The 14649-nt window shown below is 45.5% G+C and overlaps 1 protein-coding gene across 2 annotated transcripts in view; it reads left to right on the forward strand.

Moving 5' to 3' along the window:
• Positions 1–8676: 8676 nt before the first annotated feature.
• The window catches only part of ARFGAP3 (ARF GTPase activating protein 3), a 40456-nt gene continuing 34483 nt past the window's right edge, over positions 8677–14649 (forward strand). For both annotated transcript variants that reach the window (XM_086611236.1, XM_086611235.1), the window contains exon 1: positions 8677–8782. In XM_086611236.1, the coding sequence (XP_086467362.1) occupies positions 8714–8782 (69 nt within the window). In that variant the 5' untranslated portion in view covers positions 8677–8713. The remainder of the gene's footprint in view (positions 8783–14649) is intronic.

Genomic DNA, 14649 nt, shown 5'->3' on the forward strand with positions numbered 1-14649 from the left:
TTTTACTTTAAGAACATGGACCTTATCTCATTATCTAGTATATAGAGTTTGAATATACTCCTCATAGCTAAATTTGGAATTAGAATGCAACGGACTCCTAGAGGCTACCTAGCCCAGCCAGGGGACCTCAAAGCAGGTCCAGTTAGAGCAGGTTGTTCAGAGCTTGTCCAGCTGACTCTTGAACATGTCCAAGGATGAAGAGTCCGCCACGTCTCTGAGCAACCTGTTTTAGCGGTTCATCACTTTCACAGTGAGGAATTTTTTTTTTTCCTTCTATGTATCAGAATTTCTCATGTTTCCTCTCGCACTTCGCTTGTGCACCTTTAAGAGTCTGGCACCATCTTCTCTACGCTTTTCCATTAGGAAGCTTTAGCCTGCTGGCCACGCGCTTGCTAATATTCCCCGGTGTGCTGTGGGCCGCCTTTGCTGCAAGGACATGTTGCTGATTTATGATGTTCACTCAGATCCCCAGGTCTTTTTCTGCAGAGGTTCTTTTCATCCTGTCAGTGACCAGCCTGTCCTGTTGAGATGGAGTAACTCCGTGCCTGGTACAAGATGCTGCATTTGCCCTTGGTGTTCATGAGGTTGCTGTCAGCCTGCTTCTCGAGAGCTGCGCTCCTTCTGAGAACAGCCTTCTATAATCTCTCTAATTTGGTATCACAGGCTTGTCGAGAGTGTGTTCTGTCCCATCATCCAGGTTATAAAGGCATTAAGTAATACTGGTCCTAATATCCTAATATCCATCCCTCGGGCTGTCAGCTGGGTTTTGTATGCCCAAATGCAACCCCTTGCGCCTGACAGTCCAGGCAATTTTCCATCCAGTCTCTTTAGTCACCAGCGTGGCTGTAAGGATCCTACAGGAGGCTGTGTCAAAAGCTTTGCTACAGTTTAGTTAAAGTGAGTAAGTAATGAAGCCTGTTGAGCAACAGTAGAGATGTTTTCCCTGTTTGTCCTGGATTTAAGCAGCCATACTTCACTTTCACAGGATTAAACTTACAAAGTATAAAAGATATATATGATGCTCAGAATGTTACTTCTCCCCATCCTCTCCCTTCTGTTTCCTTTAAAATTCTGAAGGGGAAATAGCGTGTTTCAAAACTTCCTAGTGTATATTTGCTTGTACTGATTGAACTACCTGAACATTGCTGCAACCTTGAGCATGTTTCAGCCTTACAGCATGAAAAAACTTGCCGTTTGCAGAGTATTTCTCGAATGCTTTGAAAACACACAGTGCCTTGTTTTACCAAAGCTGTTGACTTTTTAATCTGGATATTTGCAGTGATCACTTAACAGATTGTCTTTTTTTTAGTGTAATGTTGGTCTTTATGTCCAGCAATTGATAACACCAATGAATTCATCTAGTTAGAATAGCAAGAGAGTCTTCTCAGGAAAATAACAGGCTATTTTATTAGAGAAGGTGCTGAGGTTAGCAGTTCCTGATGCACGGTCCAAAGTAATCTTAAAATTCCTCTTAATTTGTTGCTTCTGAGGCTGAGAGCTTGACAGCAAAACTTTGAACACAATTTCCTCAAACTGCTTCTTAATTTACTTGTAAGCTATAATATGAAAAAATATATATTTGCTATACACATACAAGATGCCAAAAGCGAAGCTCAATATGAGCCGGCAATGTGCTCTTGCAGCCCAGAAGGCCAACCGCATCCTGGGCTGCATCAAGAGGAGCGTGGCCAGCAGGTCGAGAGAGGTGATTCTTCCCCTCTACTCTGCCCTCGTGAGACCTCACCTGGAGTACTGCGTCCAGTTCTGGAGCCCCCAACATAAGAAGGACATGGACCAGTTGGAGAGGGTCCAGAGGAGGGCCACGAAGATGATAAGAGGGCTGGAGCACCTTTCCTATGAGGACAGGCTGAAAGAGTTGGGGCTGTTCAGCCTGGAGAAGAGGAGGCTCCGGGGTGACCTTATAGCGGTCTTCCAGTACCTCAAGGGGGCCTACAAGAAAGATGGGGAGAGGCTGTTCAGGAGGGCCAGTTGTGATAGGACAAGGGGTAATGGTTTTAAAATAGAGGGAGGTAGATTCAGATTGGATATTAGGAAAAAATTTTTTACCATGAGAGTTGTAGAACACTGGAACAGGTTGCCCAGAGAGGTGGTGGATGCTCCATCCCTGGAGACGTTCAAGGCCAGGTTGGACGAGGCCCTGAGCAACCTGATCTAGTTGGAGATATCCCTGTTCCTTGCAGAGGGGTTGAACTAGATGACCTTTGAAGGTCCCTTCCAGCCCTAACCATTCTATGATTCTATACCCTCAGGGTAATAAACCAATCCATTGCTGTTATCTCTTGTTGAGATGTCTGTGAAGTTGGTCTGATTTGCTGTAAAACTGTTCTCACCATGGCTGAGCTGATTTTTCTTTGTTCTAATGTCTTCTTTCTTCAAATTATACCTTTATTCATAACACTTGCAAAGCAAAAATTGAGGTGGAGTTCACGATTAGAGATAAATAGAAACACTGAGGCTTCTAGTGGGAAATCAGAGTAGACAATAAATGAGATGGGTTTTGTACTAATCGGATATGATAAGGGTGATTTTTAAAATAACACTTGTGTTAGCTGTATATTATTGTAAAACAAAGAAAAGGGAGACAATAGACAATGGTATACTGAAGGTTGGGTGCCCAGCAGCAAAACCTCCTGTTCTCCTGGAGTTGCATTTGTTTTTAAAAATAACTTAAGGTTCCACAATCATTTTCTTAATCTTTCTCCAACCTTTCTGGTTTGGCAGGAAGTTGTTCATTCACCTCACAAAAAGAGGGACCTTGCTAATTGTGGCTGAAAGCATACCTAGTTCAGAACAGAGAACCTGTGATCAGTTCCAGGAAGAGAGCCAGCAATGTTCTTTCTTAGTAGTAGCCAGTTCTGACCCTATTGGAGAGGTTCCATTCAGTACTGCACAAGATCCTTTTGCAGTTGTTTTCCACTTCTGTGATTGTAAGTGATTTAATATCAATAAACTGCCACCTTTCTACTCACTGGTTTTGGAGATAAATACTCAAATCTACAAGTCCAAGCATGAATCCTTCTGGTAACCTCCCACTTTTTATTACTGTAGTCAGTAACTGATTTATTAAATTACAATTTCCTTTATTTCATGGCAGTTTACTTCAGCTTTTTTTGAGGGACATTAGCAAGAACTTTTTGAAAATCCAAGTCACCTGTTACCTCAGCTAGATCACCTTTCTGCATGACCCATGACATCTCCAACCTTGTGAGGTAAATGACTGTATCAGTTGTGAAGGGCTATGATGATAGATATTTCTAGGACTCCTATGCAGAAAATAGTGGAACTTGCTTGCCCTGACAATGCTGTCATGTGGCAAATGTAGGTGGGTTTGCAATGGGATGCTCCTTCTAGCTGCAGCTTTCCAAGTCCCTCACTAATACAAACAGCTTACCTAAGCACAACTGAGTACTGAGGGTGCAAAGGGGCTGTCTGTACATTCCCAGTATATTAACTTTTTGGCTTTGTACTGGGCTATGTTGTTGAGATGTAGACCACTTTCAACATGGAGTGGAAAGCTCCAGGAAACCTCATCTGTTTGAAGTGGTTATGCTTCTTTGATGGTATCAGTAGAAACAATGCATTAGTACTAAATAAAAATGTATTATTTATGCGTTGAACTGGTTTCAACTGGTTTTTAATGTAGATCAACATTACTAAACTTAATTTCCATATTGTGGGAGTAGGCATTTGGATGCTTGATCTTTCTGTGCTAGAGAGGACTTTTTTGTATGGATTATTTGTACTGGAAAGATACATGTCTGGGACTATGTTGTGTCTTTGAGGATATCAGTTGCAGAAGAAGGCTGGCCTAAAATTTCATGAGCTACCACTGTCAGGAGGCAACATATTTTCATTATGCATAGTACAGCTGTGAGCAGTGACAAATCTTGCTCAGTGTGGCCAAGTTTTCCAAAGGTCATCAAGCACAATTCGTACTTATCCGCTGTACTAGGAGGGTAATGAAGATCTAGCTAGCATGAACTGGGACCATACCTGTATTCTGTCATTTCTCAGCAGCAACGCGAGGACAAAGCAAACACCGGGACACTTGATAATAACTGGAGAACAGCAATAATAGAATTTTACAGAACTAAAATCTTTGAAGGTTGGGAATGCTAGCAAATATTTTAGAGCTGAGACAGGAGGGGGTGGCCACTGAACCTGTAATTCCACACAGCTCCATGCAGATGCAAGTCCCTATCTCGGGTTATCAAGTCAGCCAAAGACCTAGAAGACAGACGGTCCTTGAGAGATAATCCTGAAAGGTTATCCTTCTTTGTATTCATACATCCTGGTGGGACTGTCCGGCAAGATCCAAGAGCCTGAGACTTTTGTTGCAGCATTTGGATAGGTGAGAGTAGGAGAAAGCATTGGAACAGGTGGCTTTACCTACACCGCATCAGCTCACAGAGTAGCTCTGGCACCCAAAAATTGAGTGTCAACAAAGCATTATGGGGAGAACCCATCCTTTTCAGGCCTAGCTTGGGTATGCAGAGAAGGGAGTATTAGCATGGAATCATTCTGGGAGGAGAGGCCTCAATATGTCTCTGGTCCAACCTCTGGGTCAAAGTGGAGCCAACACTGAAATAGAAGCAGGTCGCTGAGGGCTTTGTCTGGTCGGCTCCCGAAAACCTCCAAGGACAGAGATTTCAGTTGCTCTGGGAAAACTGTTCCCATGTTTGATCCTCCTCATGAAATCTTCTCCATATCAAATTTGAACTGTATTTTGGGGTTTTAGTAAGAATAAGAGTGCTTGGGTTTTGATTTATGAAATGGCAACACCTGGTGTCAGGCTCGGGCATGCTGGCAGTGGATTGCTCTCCATTTGCACCTAATTAGAGGGCTTGTAACACACACACAGCCCTTCTAGGGAATGCTGTACTTGCCAGGCGTTTGTCTCTGATGGTACACGTATAGCAGTCTTCCTCCATGTGTATCTTTGTCAGATCAGCTGGCATGGAAGCAATTTTTAAATGGTTCTGTGTGCACTGGGAATAGAAATACATGTGTTTTCGACATTCTTGGAAACCACTAGCAAGATGTGACGTTACTACACTCAGGCATAACTGGCAGAGCAGCAGTTGTGGTCCACTTCCCCCACTGCTGCTGCTATTCTCTCCCTGTGCCTTCCCTCTTTTTGCAATCCATTCAAACCACAAACTTGCTGAAGAACAAGAGGCCCACCTATTTCCTGGAAACATTCATCACCTTTCAGGGCTTATTCTCACCGTTTCCTTTATTTGGACTCTAGTTTGCTTCTCCTGTGGGGCTGGACAATGTCACTATTAGGGGTAGAATAGGATATGGAGGCTATTTCCAAAGTTCCTTCAACAAATCAGCATTCTTTCTCATAGACAAAGAAAATGGCAGCACAACATGCTGTGGATAGCAGGACCAGGGAAGGAATCTGTGCTGCTTGGACAGCTTTTGTCAAGACGAGAATCTGAAGATGGAGGACATAAGCAATGTCAGGCCAGGGGAGTGAGTCTCGCTCACAGTGCTGGCCTGCTTCTGGGTCTGGGTAAGGACTGCACTGCATATAACAGCTGCTCACTAAAGTAGAGGACACTCCAGTGCCCAATCCACAGGTACCCTTGAAGGTAAGTGTTTTGATTTTGGTGTTTTTTTTAATTTACTTAATGTGTAGAGCAGCCAGTGAATTATGAGCACTGCCTCTCCCTGATGGATATGGACCAGCTCATGCCTGCCTTCTCCTGTTACCTCCATTTGCTATATTACCTCTCTCCTGCAACCTAGAGGCTGCTCCAAGATTGCCTCCAGGACCTGCTTACCTCCCCCAGGTTCATAAGCGTTTATTAAATGCTTTTCTTCCATCTCGTCTAGAACTCATCTCCTAGCAATCAGCTGAGCTTGCAGTCTGCAACAGGAATCTGTCTAGTGTGCACATCCACCTAGTCGAATTTCAAAGCATGGCCTTAGGAGGGCTGTGTGAGACCAAGTGGGGACGGTGCAGTGTGTTTCTCAACACTACCAGGAGCTGATGCACTTCTTTCTTCCTCAGTGGAGGCTTCTGAGCTGTGTGCACAAGGTGGCTCTGAACAGCCTGCAGCTTTTTGACATCCCAATTCAGGGGCAGAGAGGGACCACTTCCTGAAATAGGAGGCCAGCAAAAGACAGAAGAACTAGCCCCTCTGTGGTGTTACTAGCCTGTGCTCCCCAAAGATACACTTCGGGTCTCCCGGGTTGCTGCTGTGGCAGGAGCCACCGGCCTTTGTGTGCCATTGGCTGGGGAGGCAGCAGTGCAGCTGGGGAAAGGATGGGACAAGTAAGATCATCATCTTCTAGGATGGTGCCAGACAGATGAATCTGCAGGATGACCTTGTTTTTCTGATGTTAATTGTTCCAATTAACTGGCAAGATTGCACCCCTCCTGCTTTTTTTTTTTAACAGTACTTATAAAATGGACTCTTTTTTTCCTTTGTGGAAATTTCTTGGCAATTCTTTCTCCCTCCGAGGCCAGTGGCTGCAGGCTGGGATGGCAGTCCTCATGCAGTCAGATGGGATTTGGCAAGTATCTGTGGAGGGGAGTGTGCTGCAGGGTGCACCTACAACCACATGGATGACGTCTTCCTAAAACGTAAACTTCACTTGTAACAGGAGACCTCTTGCTAGGCATTCTTGATCCTAAGGGATTATGAAGGGAGGCGATCGTATTTATTGGTATGAAATAGGCAACAGCTTATGCCTCTGCAGGCTCAGAAGTTTTAAGCCTAGTCCCAATGTTACTTGGCTATATGCATACAGATGGACTTTTGGACTGCTATCGTACACTTCGATCCGGCCCTCTACCTGTGATGGTGCCAGGCTGGACAAAGTTAATCTGGAGTAAAGAGGTTGCTGACCGCTGCCAGCAAACGTTCACACCCTGAAATGTTAGAGTGAAACGTTCCTGCATTCAGCCACCCGTCAGGATAACCAGTGACTGACTCGTGGTGATCAGCAAGGCCACCACGGGGCCAGGGCATGCCTCTGAGCTGCAGTGCTGAGTGCCCAGTGCCAGGACAGCACGCATCCGACGCTCTGGCAGACATCCCTGAACCAGTGCTCAAGGCTGTGCTCACCGTGTGACCACCTCATGCAGTGTGGCCAGAACCAAGGCGGTAACGGGTCTCCTCACTCTGAACAACTTCCCTGCTGACTGGTAAGAACTGGGGGTTGTCAGCCTCTGTGAGGGACAGTGAATCTCTTGTACTTAAGGCACTGAAGGTGACGCAGGCTTGAGACCGAGGGGCTGAAGCTAGATTTTTAATGCAAAGTCTTGAACTTGACTATTAAGATAGCTAGATAACTCAATCTATGGCCCTGTTTTTAACAGAAGATAAGAGCAGACAAGCTCCACAAGTCCCTTCCAACCCAGAATTTTCTGAAAGAACATGACAGAATTACAGAAATTTTGTCTAAACTCTGGTTTTTTTCAACGTATGGATAACTATACAGTCTCACCTGTCTGTGTCAGAAGAGTAAGGAAGAAGGTGTAATACACCCCTGTGAGCCTTGGTGGTCTCTCATGAAGAGTGCTAAGATGCCATGCCCTGAAGATCTTGCCACGGATCATCTTACCGCGGCTGAGCTGAGCTCCGTAGAGCCACAAAGTTGTCTTCCTACTGTTTTGTGAGGGCCACTCCTAAGGACTTAGTACCTTGAGTTCAGCGCTGGCCATGAGGCACCCGGAGTGGCTCCTGCAGGACTCCTGCAGCACCCTGGCCACTGTTCCAGCAAAAGGCTTCCTTAGCCTGGCATCTCTCCTTTGCTGAGCCTCATGCCCCAAGTGATAATGCCCCTTTGGGGTGGAGTGTCAGGGAGAGCGCTGTGACGGACGGGCTCTGCAACCAGACTCAGTGCACCTCACTCGAGGTTTTTGGGGCAGGATTACCAGTATGTCACACAGCTCCCCATTATCTTGCTGCCATTCTGTTTCCTGTTCTGAGAGGCTTTATGATTTTCAGATTTATGATCGGAACTTGCTGCTTTCGAAAGCAATCACAACCTCTAGTCTCTTCTGTTCTGCTGTTTTCGCGCAGGCTCCCCAGCTGCGTGCTCCTTAGTACAAGTGAAGTATGGAGTCTTTTCACGTGCAGGAGAGGGAACAACGCTCTCAACTAAAATTTTACGGAGCACTTGCAACCTCCTTGTTGAGTTCAAGAGCAGAAACGGGTCTATCCAAAGGCATAATAAGGCGCTTTATCCCCTGACTCGGGAGAACACTGCTGCTTCACTCTTTCCCCAACCCCCGAACGGAGCAGCCGGTGGGTGTTTTTTCCCGGGCCTCACGCTCCCCGTTGCCGCCTCGGGCCCCGAGGAAGCACAGCCGCCTCCTCCCGCCTCAGCCCTCTCACGGCGAAACACCCGCCGCCTCCTCACGCCCCTCTCCCGCCCCCGGCCCCGCCGCCCCGCTCGGGAGGGCGCTGACGCGGCACGGCCGCCGGTCTCCCGGGCAACCGCGGGGCGGCGGGCGGGGGGAGCGTCGCCCCCTCGCGCCACGCCGGCGGCCACAGGCCGCGCCCCGCCGAGCGCAGGGCGCGCGCGCTGCGTGGCCACCTCCTGAGTGGGGCGGGGCGGAGCGTCCCGCGGGGGCGTGGGGCGTCCCGGCCGTGCGAGCGGGCGGCGGCGGCGGCTCCGGCTGCTCTCCTTCGCAGCCCTCCCGCCTCGCCCCCACCTGCCTCCCGGCGCCATGTGCGAGCCCAGCAAGCAGGACATTGCCGCCATCTTCAAGCGGCTCCGCTCCGTCCCCACCAACAAGGTAAGGGCGCCGGGCCGCGGCCGGGGGCAGCGGGCGCGCTCCGCCGTTGTGACACGTCGCACTGCCGGCGGGGAGGGGAGCGCCCGCGGCCCGCCACGCCCCGCCGGGCCCTCGGCGCCCCGGCCCGGCTGCCCGCTGCCAGGGGTCCCTCTGAGAGGTCCCTTTGAGGCCGGGCTCCCCGGAGGTGGCCGCCCCGGCGGGAGGGGGAGCCCGTCGGGCGGGTGGCTCTGCCTGCCCGCCGGCGGGCGATCCGCAGGCGGGGTCCGCGGGGCGCTTTGGGTTGAGCCTTTAATTAGGGAAGCGCAGGTCCTCTCGAGTACCTGGAATTTGTACTGGAATTGCTGGAAGGAGGGTCAGCTCGGCTGAAAATAAAAAACGAGTTCCCAAACAGTGACAGCGTAGGGCGTTGAAGGTGGTGGGGTTTTATGTTTGGGTTTGTTTTTTTCATGTTTGTTTTTTGGTGTGTGGGTTTTTTTGGTTTTGTTTTTTTTTTTTTTTTTGTGGCGCAGCCATTGCTCTGGTGATAAAAGTTTGGCATTTTCTTATCACGTTGGACTTGTCCAGTGACGGCTTTAGTTTTTCGTAGTTGTTAAAGCCCTGTTGGTTTTTTAGTACCCATTACCATACCAGCTGTGAACTGGGAAAGGTGCCTCAGCCTGCAAGGTGACTTGGCAGAGGTGTTAGCAGCAGAACTTTTCAGCAGCTGTGTGCTCCTGTGCTGCTTTTTAGTGCCATCTGCTTCGTTGTATTGGCATTATGATATATACTGTGAACGTATCCAAAAAATACACTAGGAAACAATTACGAAGAAACACCATGTTTTTGTTTTCTGGGAAAGTGAGTCTGGAGGTCTGTCTTTGGTCCAAAACTGTTTTCCACACTTTGAACACAAACCATTAAGACTACAGGCAGTGGACACGCATCTGGTTTCTCAGAAAGCACAGCTCAAAGATGAACACTCACCGACTAGTTTCTAACACAAGCATTCCTAAAACTTGTTTTTGTGATGAGGTAAAAAGTTCATCAAGGAAAAGTCTTAGTCCTAACAAGGAGAGTCAAAGAGAAGATCTAGCGTCTCTTGAAACTCACTGGCACTGTATCTAAGAGGTTGGGTAGTTCTGTAATGCTGTAGTGATGCTTTTTCTGTGTTGGGATCACGAGAGGATCGGAAGGTACTGCCCTTAGCTGGTGAGGATGGAAAACCTGAGGATGGGATGCCTTGAACAGTTCTGGACTCGTCATTACTGCGCTGGGCTTACTGAGGTGGTTGTGGTACCTACCTGTGGTTGCTCAGGCGTATCTGTCTCTCCTCGCAGTCATGTCAGGTGCTAGGTAGAAACTTGGTGCCAATGTTGACAAAGTGGTATCGGTACAGTGTGTGCTGCCACTCAGACTAGGTCAGCTGGAAAGAAATAGCTCATGTGCAGAGAACTTGTGTCGGCACTGCAGAGAAGCCTGGTCTCGTTGACCTGTGAAGACAGGGCAAGGAGAACGGGAGACATCAACAGCTTAGATCTCACAGCTCTCCCACGCCTGTATATCTGACCAGTCTTCTTAAGTAAAAGTTGTTGCTGCCAGCAGTTTATTCTCTCGTGTTTGATTACATCTTGTTGTGTTTCCTTTCTTTTGTATACTTTTGATGTGGTCGGCCCCTTTTATTTGTAGGGCTTTTCTGCTTGGAAAGACAGACATGGGAAAGTGCAAAATACTGGAAAAGTTCTATATTAAAAGTTTAATAATAATGCTTTAACTGTGTTGTTTATGTATACGGTTCGGGAAGAACTAGTGTGGTATCTTTTCTGTGCAGCATCTGGGCTTAGTGGCTGCCTACTGTAAGCAGACATGTGCATTTACTGTGCTAGGAGCTCTGCAGTAGTTCTTAGCGCACATAAGCAGGAAAATAATTCTCATTTAAATAAATGTGCAGTTTAATTTGTGGATTATAATGTGTTTTAAAATGATATTTGAATAATTGTCTTGAAATTTGCATATATAATTTGATCTTAGCTTCCTTTACTTTGTATAGCATGAGAAATAGCTTTTTTTTGAGGTCTTGATATGTCTTTGAGTATTACATAACGTAGAGCTGCCTGACGACACTTAACAAACATGTTACAATTATTAAATAGAATGTATTTTGTACATATAAAAATGTTCGTAGTCCTTAAGCTACCTGGTATTAGCTTGAGTGTTTGTAAAGCTCACCTTTAAAAGTAAAGACTTGCACCCTGAGGCTGTGCTATATCATCTCTTTTAATTTGGCATAGATCTGTGCCTCTGAAACTGTTAGTTTTTCATTCTCTTCTCTCCAGTTTGTTCTTTTCTTTTCTTTTGTTGATGATAGTATTCATGTCTCTGCTTGGAGACCAATCAAGGATCTGAACCACCTTCAAACTTAAGTGTGTGTGTTGTGGTGCTGGTTTATCAGCTCTTCAGGTCTGTTATTACAGGGGGTGTGTGTTGGAGGGTGGTGGGTTGTTTTTGCTTTTTGTTGTGTTTTTTTTTTTTCTCCCCAAAGTAGAGTGTAGTGTACCACATCTCACTTCAGTTGTTTTAAGACCGTGACACTTCCAAAACGGGCAGTCCTGTCTTCTTCCTGGGGCAAGCACTCCTGTTCCCTCCCTTCCATTGGCATGACTGGTCATGTGGCTGCAATGTGAGTTGGACCTACCTTTGCTCGGAGTCAAAGCAGCGCAGTGCTGCTTTCCTGTAGGATCAACAAGCGTGATTGTTATTGCTGATGCAAGAGGAGGAGGAAAGCTTATCTGGCTATGGTGGCTGGTATCTAAGAGAGTGGCTGGTATCTAAGAGAGTAGCTGCTTGGATTCGGATCATCTTCGACCAGATGTGAAACTGCCTCCTGGGTTTTTAGCTGGTTTAGTGTGGATGCAGCTGTAGGGTGGCCTGGCAAGCACAAGAAGGTGCAGAGCTGCCCCGTGGCAGCAGCCCTGCTACATGGGACGTTGTAAGCGTCTCTGTAACTGTGCCCTCAGGGATAAGTCAGCTTGCTGAACCTGCTCACTTCTTCTGAAGTGCCAGAACTAATATTTCTATAGGCCATATATTATTGCATTTCCATATTCAGTAACAATATGTATTATGTATGGATTTATTAATGTAGGTATCTTGTGCAAGGTGGGTGTTGTATGATTTAATGACTGTTTGCTGTGGATTGTAGCCAGATCTTGGTGTTTGGCCTGGTACAAACATCTCCATTAGGGCTTTTGCTCTTTTTTTCCAAAGCGACTGTTAGTGAAGCTAGGCTGACCTGAAATGCTTTAACACAAAATAAGCAAAATAATGCAAGTGTGTTTGAAAAGCAATAGATTATTTAAGCATATCCTTCATATTGATTTTTTTTTTATAGCTATGTAGATATTTCAGCAAAATGAGTCTAAATGTTACTGAAACATGCTTCTATTTCTGTTGCATGACATGATGGAAATGGCAGTTCTTACATTACTTTCACAAGAAAATTAGATGTTCCTACTTGCATTGCAATCCTAAAAGCTACAGTTTTTATGCATATGAATAATTTTCACAGTTGTCTGGTAAATAGCTGATAGGGAGTCCTGCGTGAGTGAGGATACTGAGCCGTACTGCTTTGTGGCAGTAGCTTCCAAGGTGATGCAACTGACTTTGAGATGTTGAAATTAAGAAGTGCTTATAATTGTACCGGGGAGAGGAGGGGAATCTTTAGGGATGTTAATAACTGAACTTTCTTAAACATGGGATTTTTTTTTTTAACCACCCGCTGATACTCAAGATTCTCGTATCCCATTTGTACTCTAGAGAATTTCCACAAGACTTATGGCTGTAAGTCTGCTTTGCTCTCCTGTATTAGAAGTGAGACCAGGGCTGTTCTGTTAGCTTTGTTTTCAAGCAGAATCTTCTCCTGCTTTGTTGTCCCCATCCTCCTTTTGGCCATCCTATATTCAGGAAAAAACCTGAATATAGCCAATTTAAAATAAGAGCTCATGTTGTTCTTTTAAGGAACTGCTTCAAAGACTGGAGAGAATTGGGAAAAAGATAATGAGTTCTGACTACTAAGGCTATGTGTTTCCTTATAATATGTATACAATGCAGAGTTATTCATTCTTCTTTTTCCCTAACTCCCTATATATCATTCTTCCACATGTGCTTGTTTCAGGAACTACCTCTAGCCCTCCTTTTGTCACTCATTCTGTGGCTTTTATCGTATTTCTTCTTTCTGCTGTGTGTCAGTGAATGACCCCATTTCCACATACAGTAGTGGGATACAGAAATGACTTAACATTGATAAAAGTTAAATCTCTGTTGAGAGAGAGAGGACTTGCACACGCAGAACTGTGACTTCCATGCTTTCTGTTTGTGTTACCTGTCGTTAGCCGAACTGAAGCTCAGAGTAAATGTTCGTGTGTTGGCAGAGCTAATGCTGGATCTGCTGGTGAACTTTGCTTGTGCCTGATAAATTGGGACTGTACAAGCTTAAATGGAACCACACTAAAATGAGGAGTTTAGCCTTAAACTGCTCCTGGGTGTACATAAGTTAATTTGGGTGAATGATAGGTGAGCTGACCTGAGGGCAAACTCAGGTCTTTTTTGAGTACATACAAAAAAACTGAGACAAAAATATCTATTTAGTTGTATGAATGGAGTTTCTAGCTAGGAGACTTCTAAACTTTTTGTTTTTCCAGCCTGATGAGGAGGTGCTGGAAGCATTGTGGTCTGCATGTAGGGTGTACTGTACGTCCCCAGCTGACTTGGAAGAAACTTTTTTTTTTTCTTTCTGCATATAGCTAGAACTTCTCTTGGTATTTAATGATGCATTAGATTTACAGGAGGATGTTAAAAGTTAAAATTATGGATTGGAAGTCCATCAATTTGTGTGTAAAAGCTTGTCTCTGTGGAGTTACTTTTTGGTACATGCCACTGACTGTACCTATAGATGGATGCTTTTGCTGTAGAAGTACTTCTTTGGAGCCTTTATAAATACTACTGGAAAAGCATCGATCGGATAATGAAGTGCTTTCATACCGGAATACGTGTGTGTACATGGCTTTAACTAGGAATAGCTGTTTCTGTATAAATTTGTGTTCTTCCTTGCATTTGAAAATTGATTTATATCAGGTAAATTTTTTTGTTCTTGCTTTCCTTGGCCAAAGTAGTACAAAATTCAGAATAACTGAAACAGGACTTAAAGGTTTTGATCTGCAGACCTGCAAAGTATATGAGATGTAGATGCAGATACCTCTTGTAGTTTTGGCTGAATATTAGGAGTCTAATATGGTGGCAGAGGATAAGGAGTTCTTGGTTTCGTCTGTGCAGTAATTATGGACGTATTTGCTTTTGAACCAGTCTACGTTATGGACAGCGAAAAGTTTGATACAGCAGTACATGTGTGATATGTCATGTCTGACAGAGAGTGCTAGGCTAGGCAGTACGCAGCGTGGATGCCTTCTTCTCACGGCTGGATTTCAGACTCTTGCTCTGAGGGTCAAGGATTCTATATAGAAAAGTAGATAATGATGTCATTAGTGGTGCTGGAAACTGCAATCACGTGTATGCTCTGAGGAAAGAGTAGACTCAGTTGTACGTCATGAAGAGAGCCTGCCTTTGGGAAAATATTTCTTGGATGCTTTCGTATTTCGGTCGTGCGGGAAGTACTGTGTTAAATGTGTGTTTGAACTAGACTGATGTGGGTCCTCTGACCCCGTTGCTCAACCTGTGGTCCACCAGGTTGTAGTCAGAAACCAGGAAGGTGTGTAGTCCTGTCTGGTCAGGGCAAAAACACACAAGTGTGGACAGATTGCGTAACTCTTTATATTTGCAAAATTAAGGTAATATGAAGTTGTCATGTCAACAGATGCTGTAAGGATGAGTTAATT

This window comes from Tauraco erythrolophus, chromosome 4 (assembly GCF_009769465.1).
Source record: "Tauraco erythrolophus isolate bTauEry1 chromosome 4, bTauEry1.pri, whole genome shotgun sequence".
In the NCBI taxonomy this organism is placed as follows: domain Eukaryota; kingdom Metazoa; phylum Chordata; class Aves; order Musophagiformes; family Musophagidae; genus Tauraco; species Tauraco erythrolophus.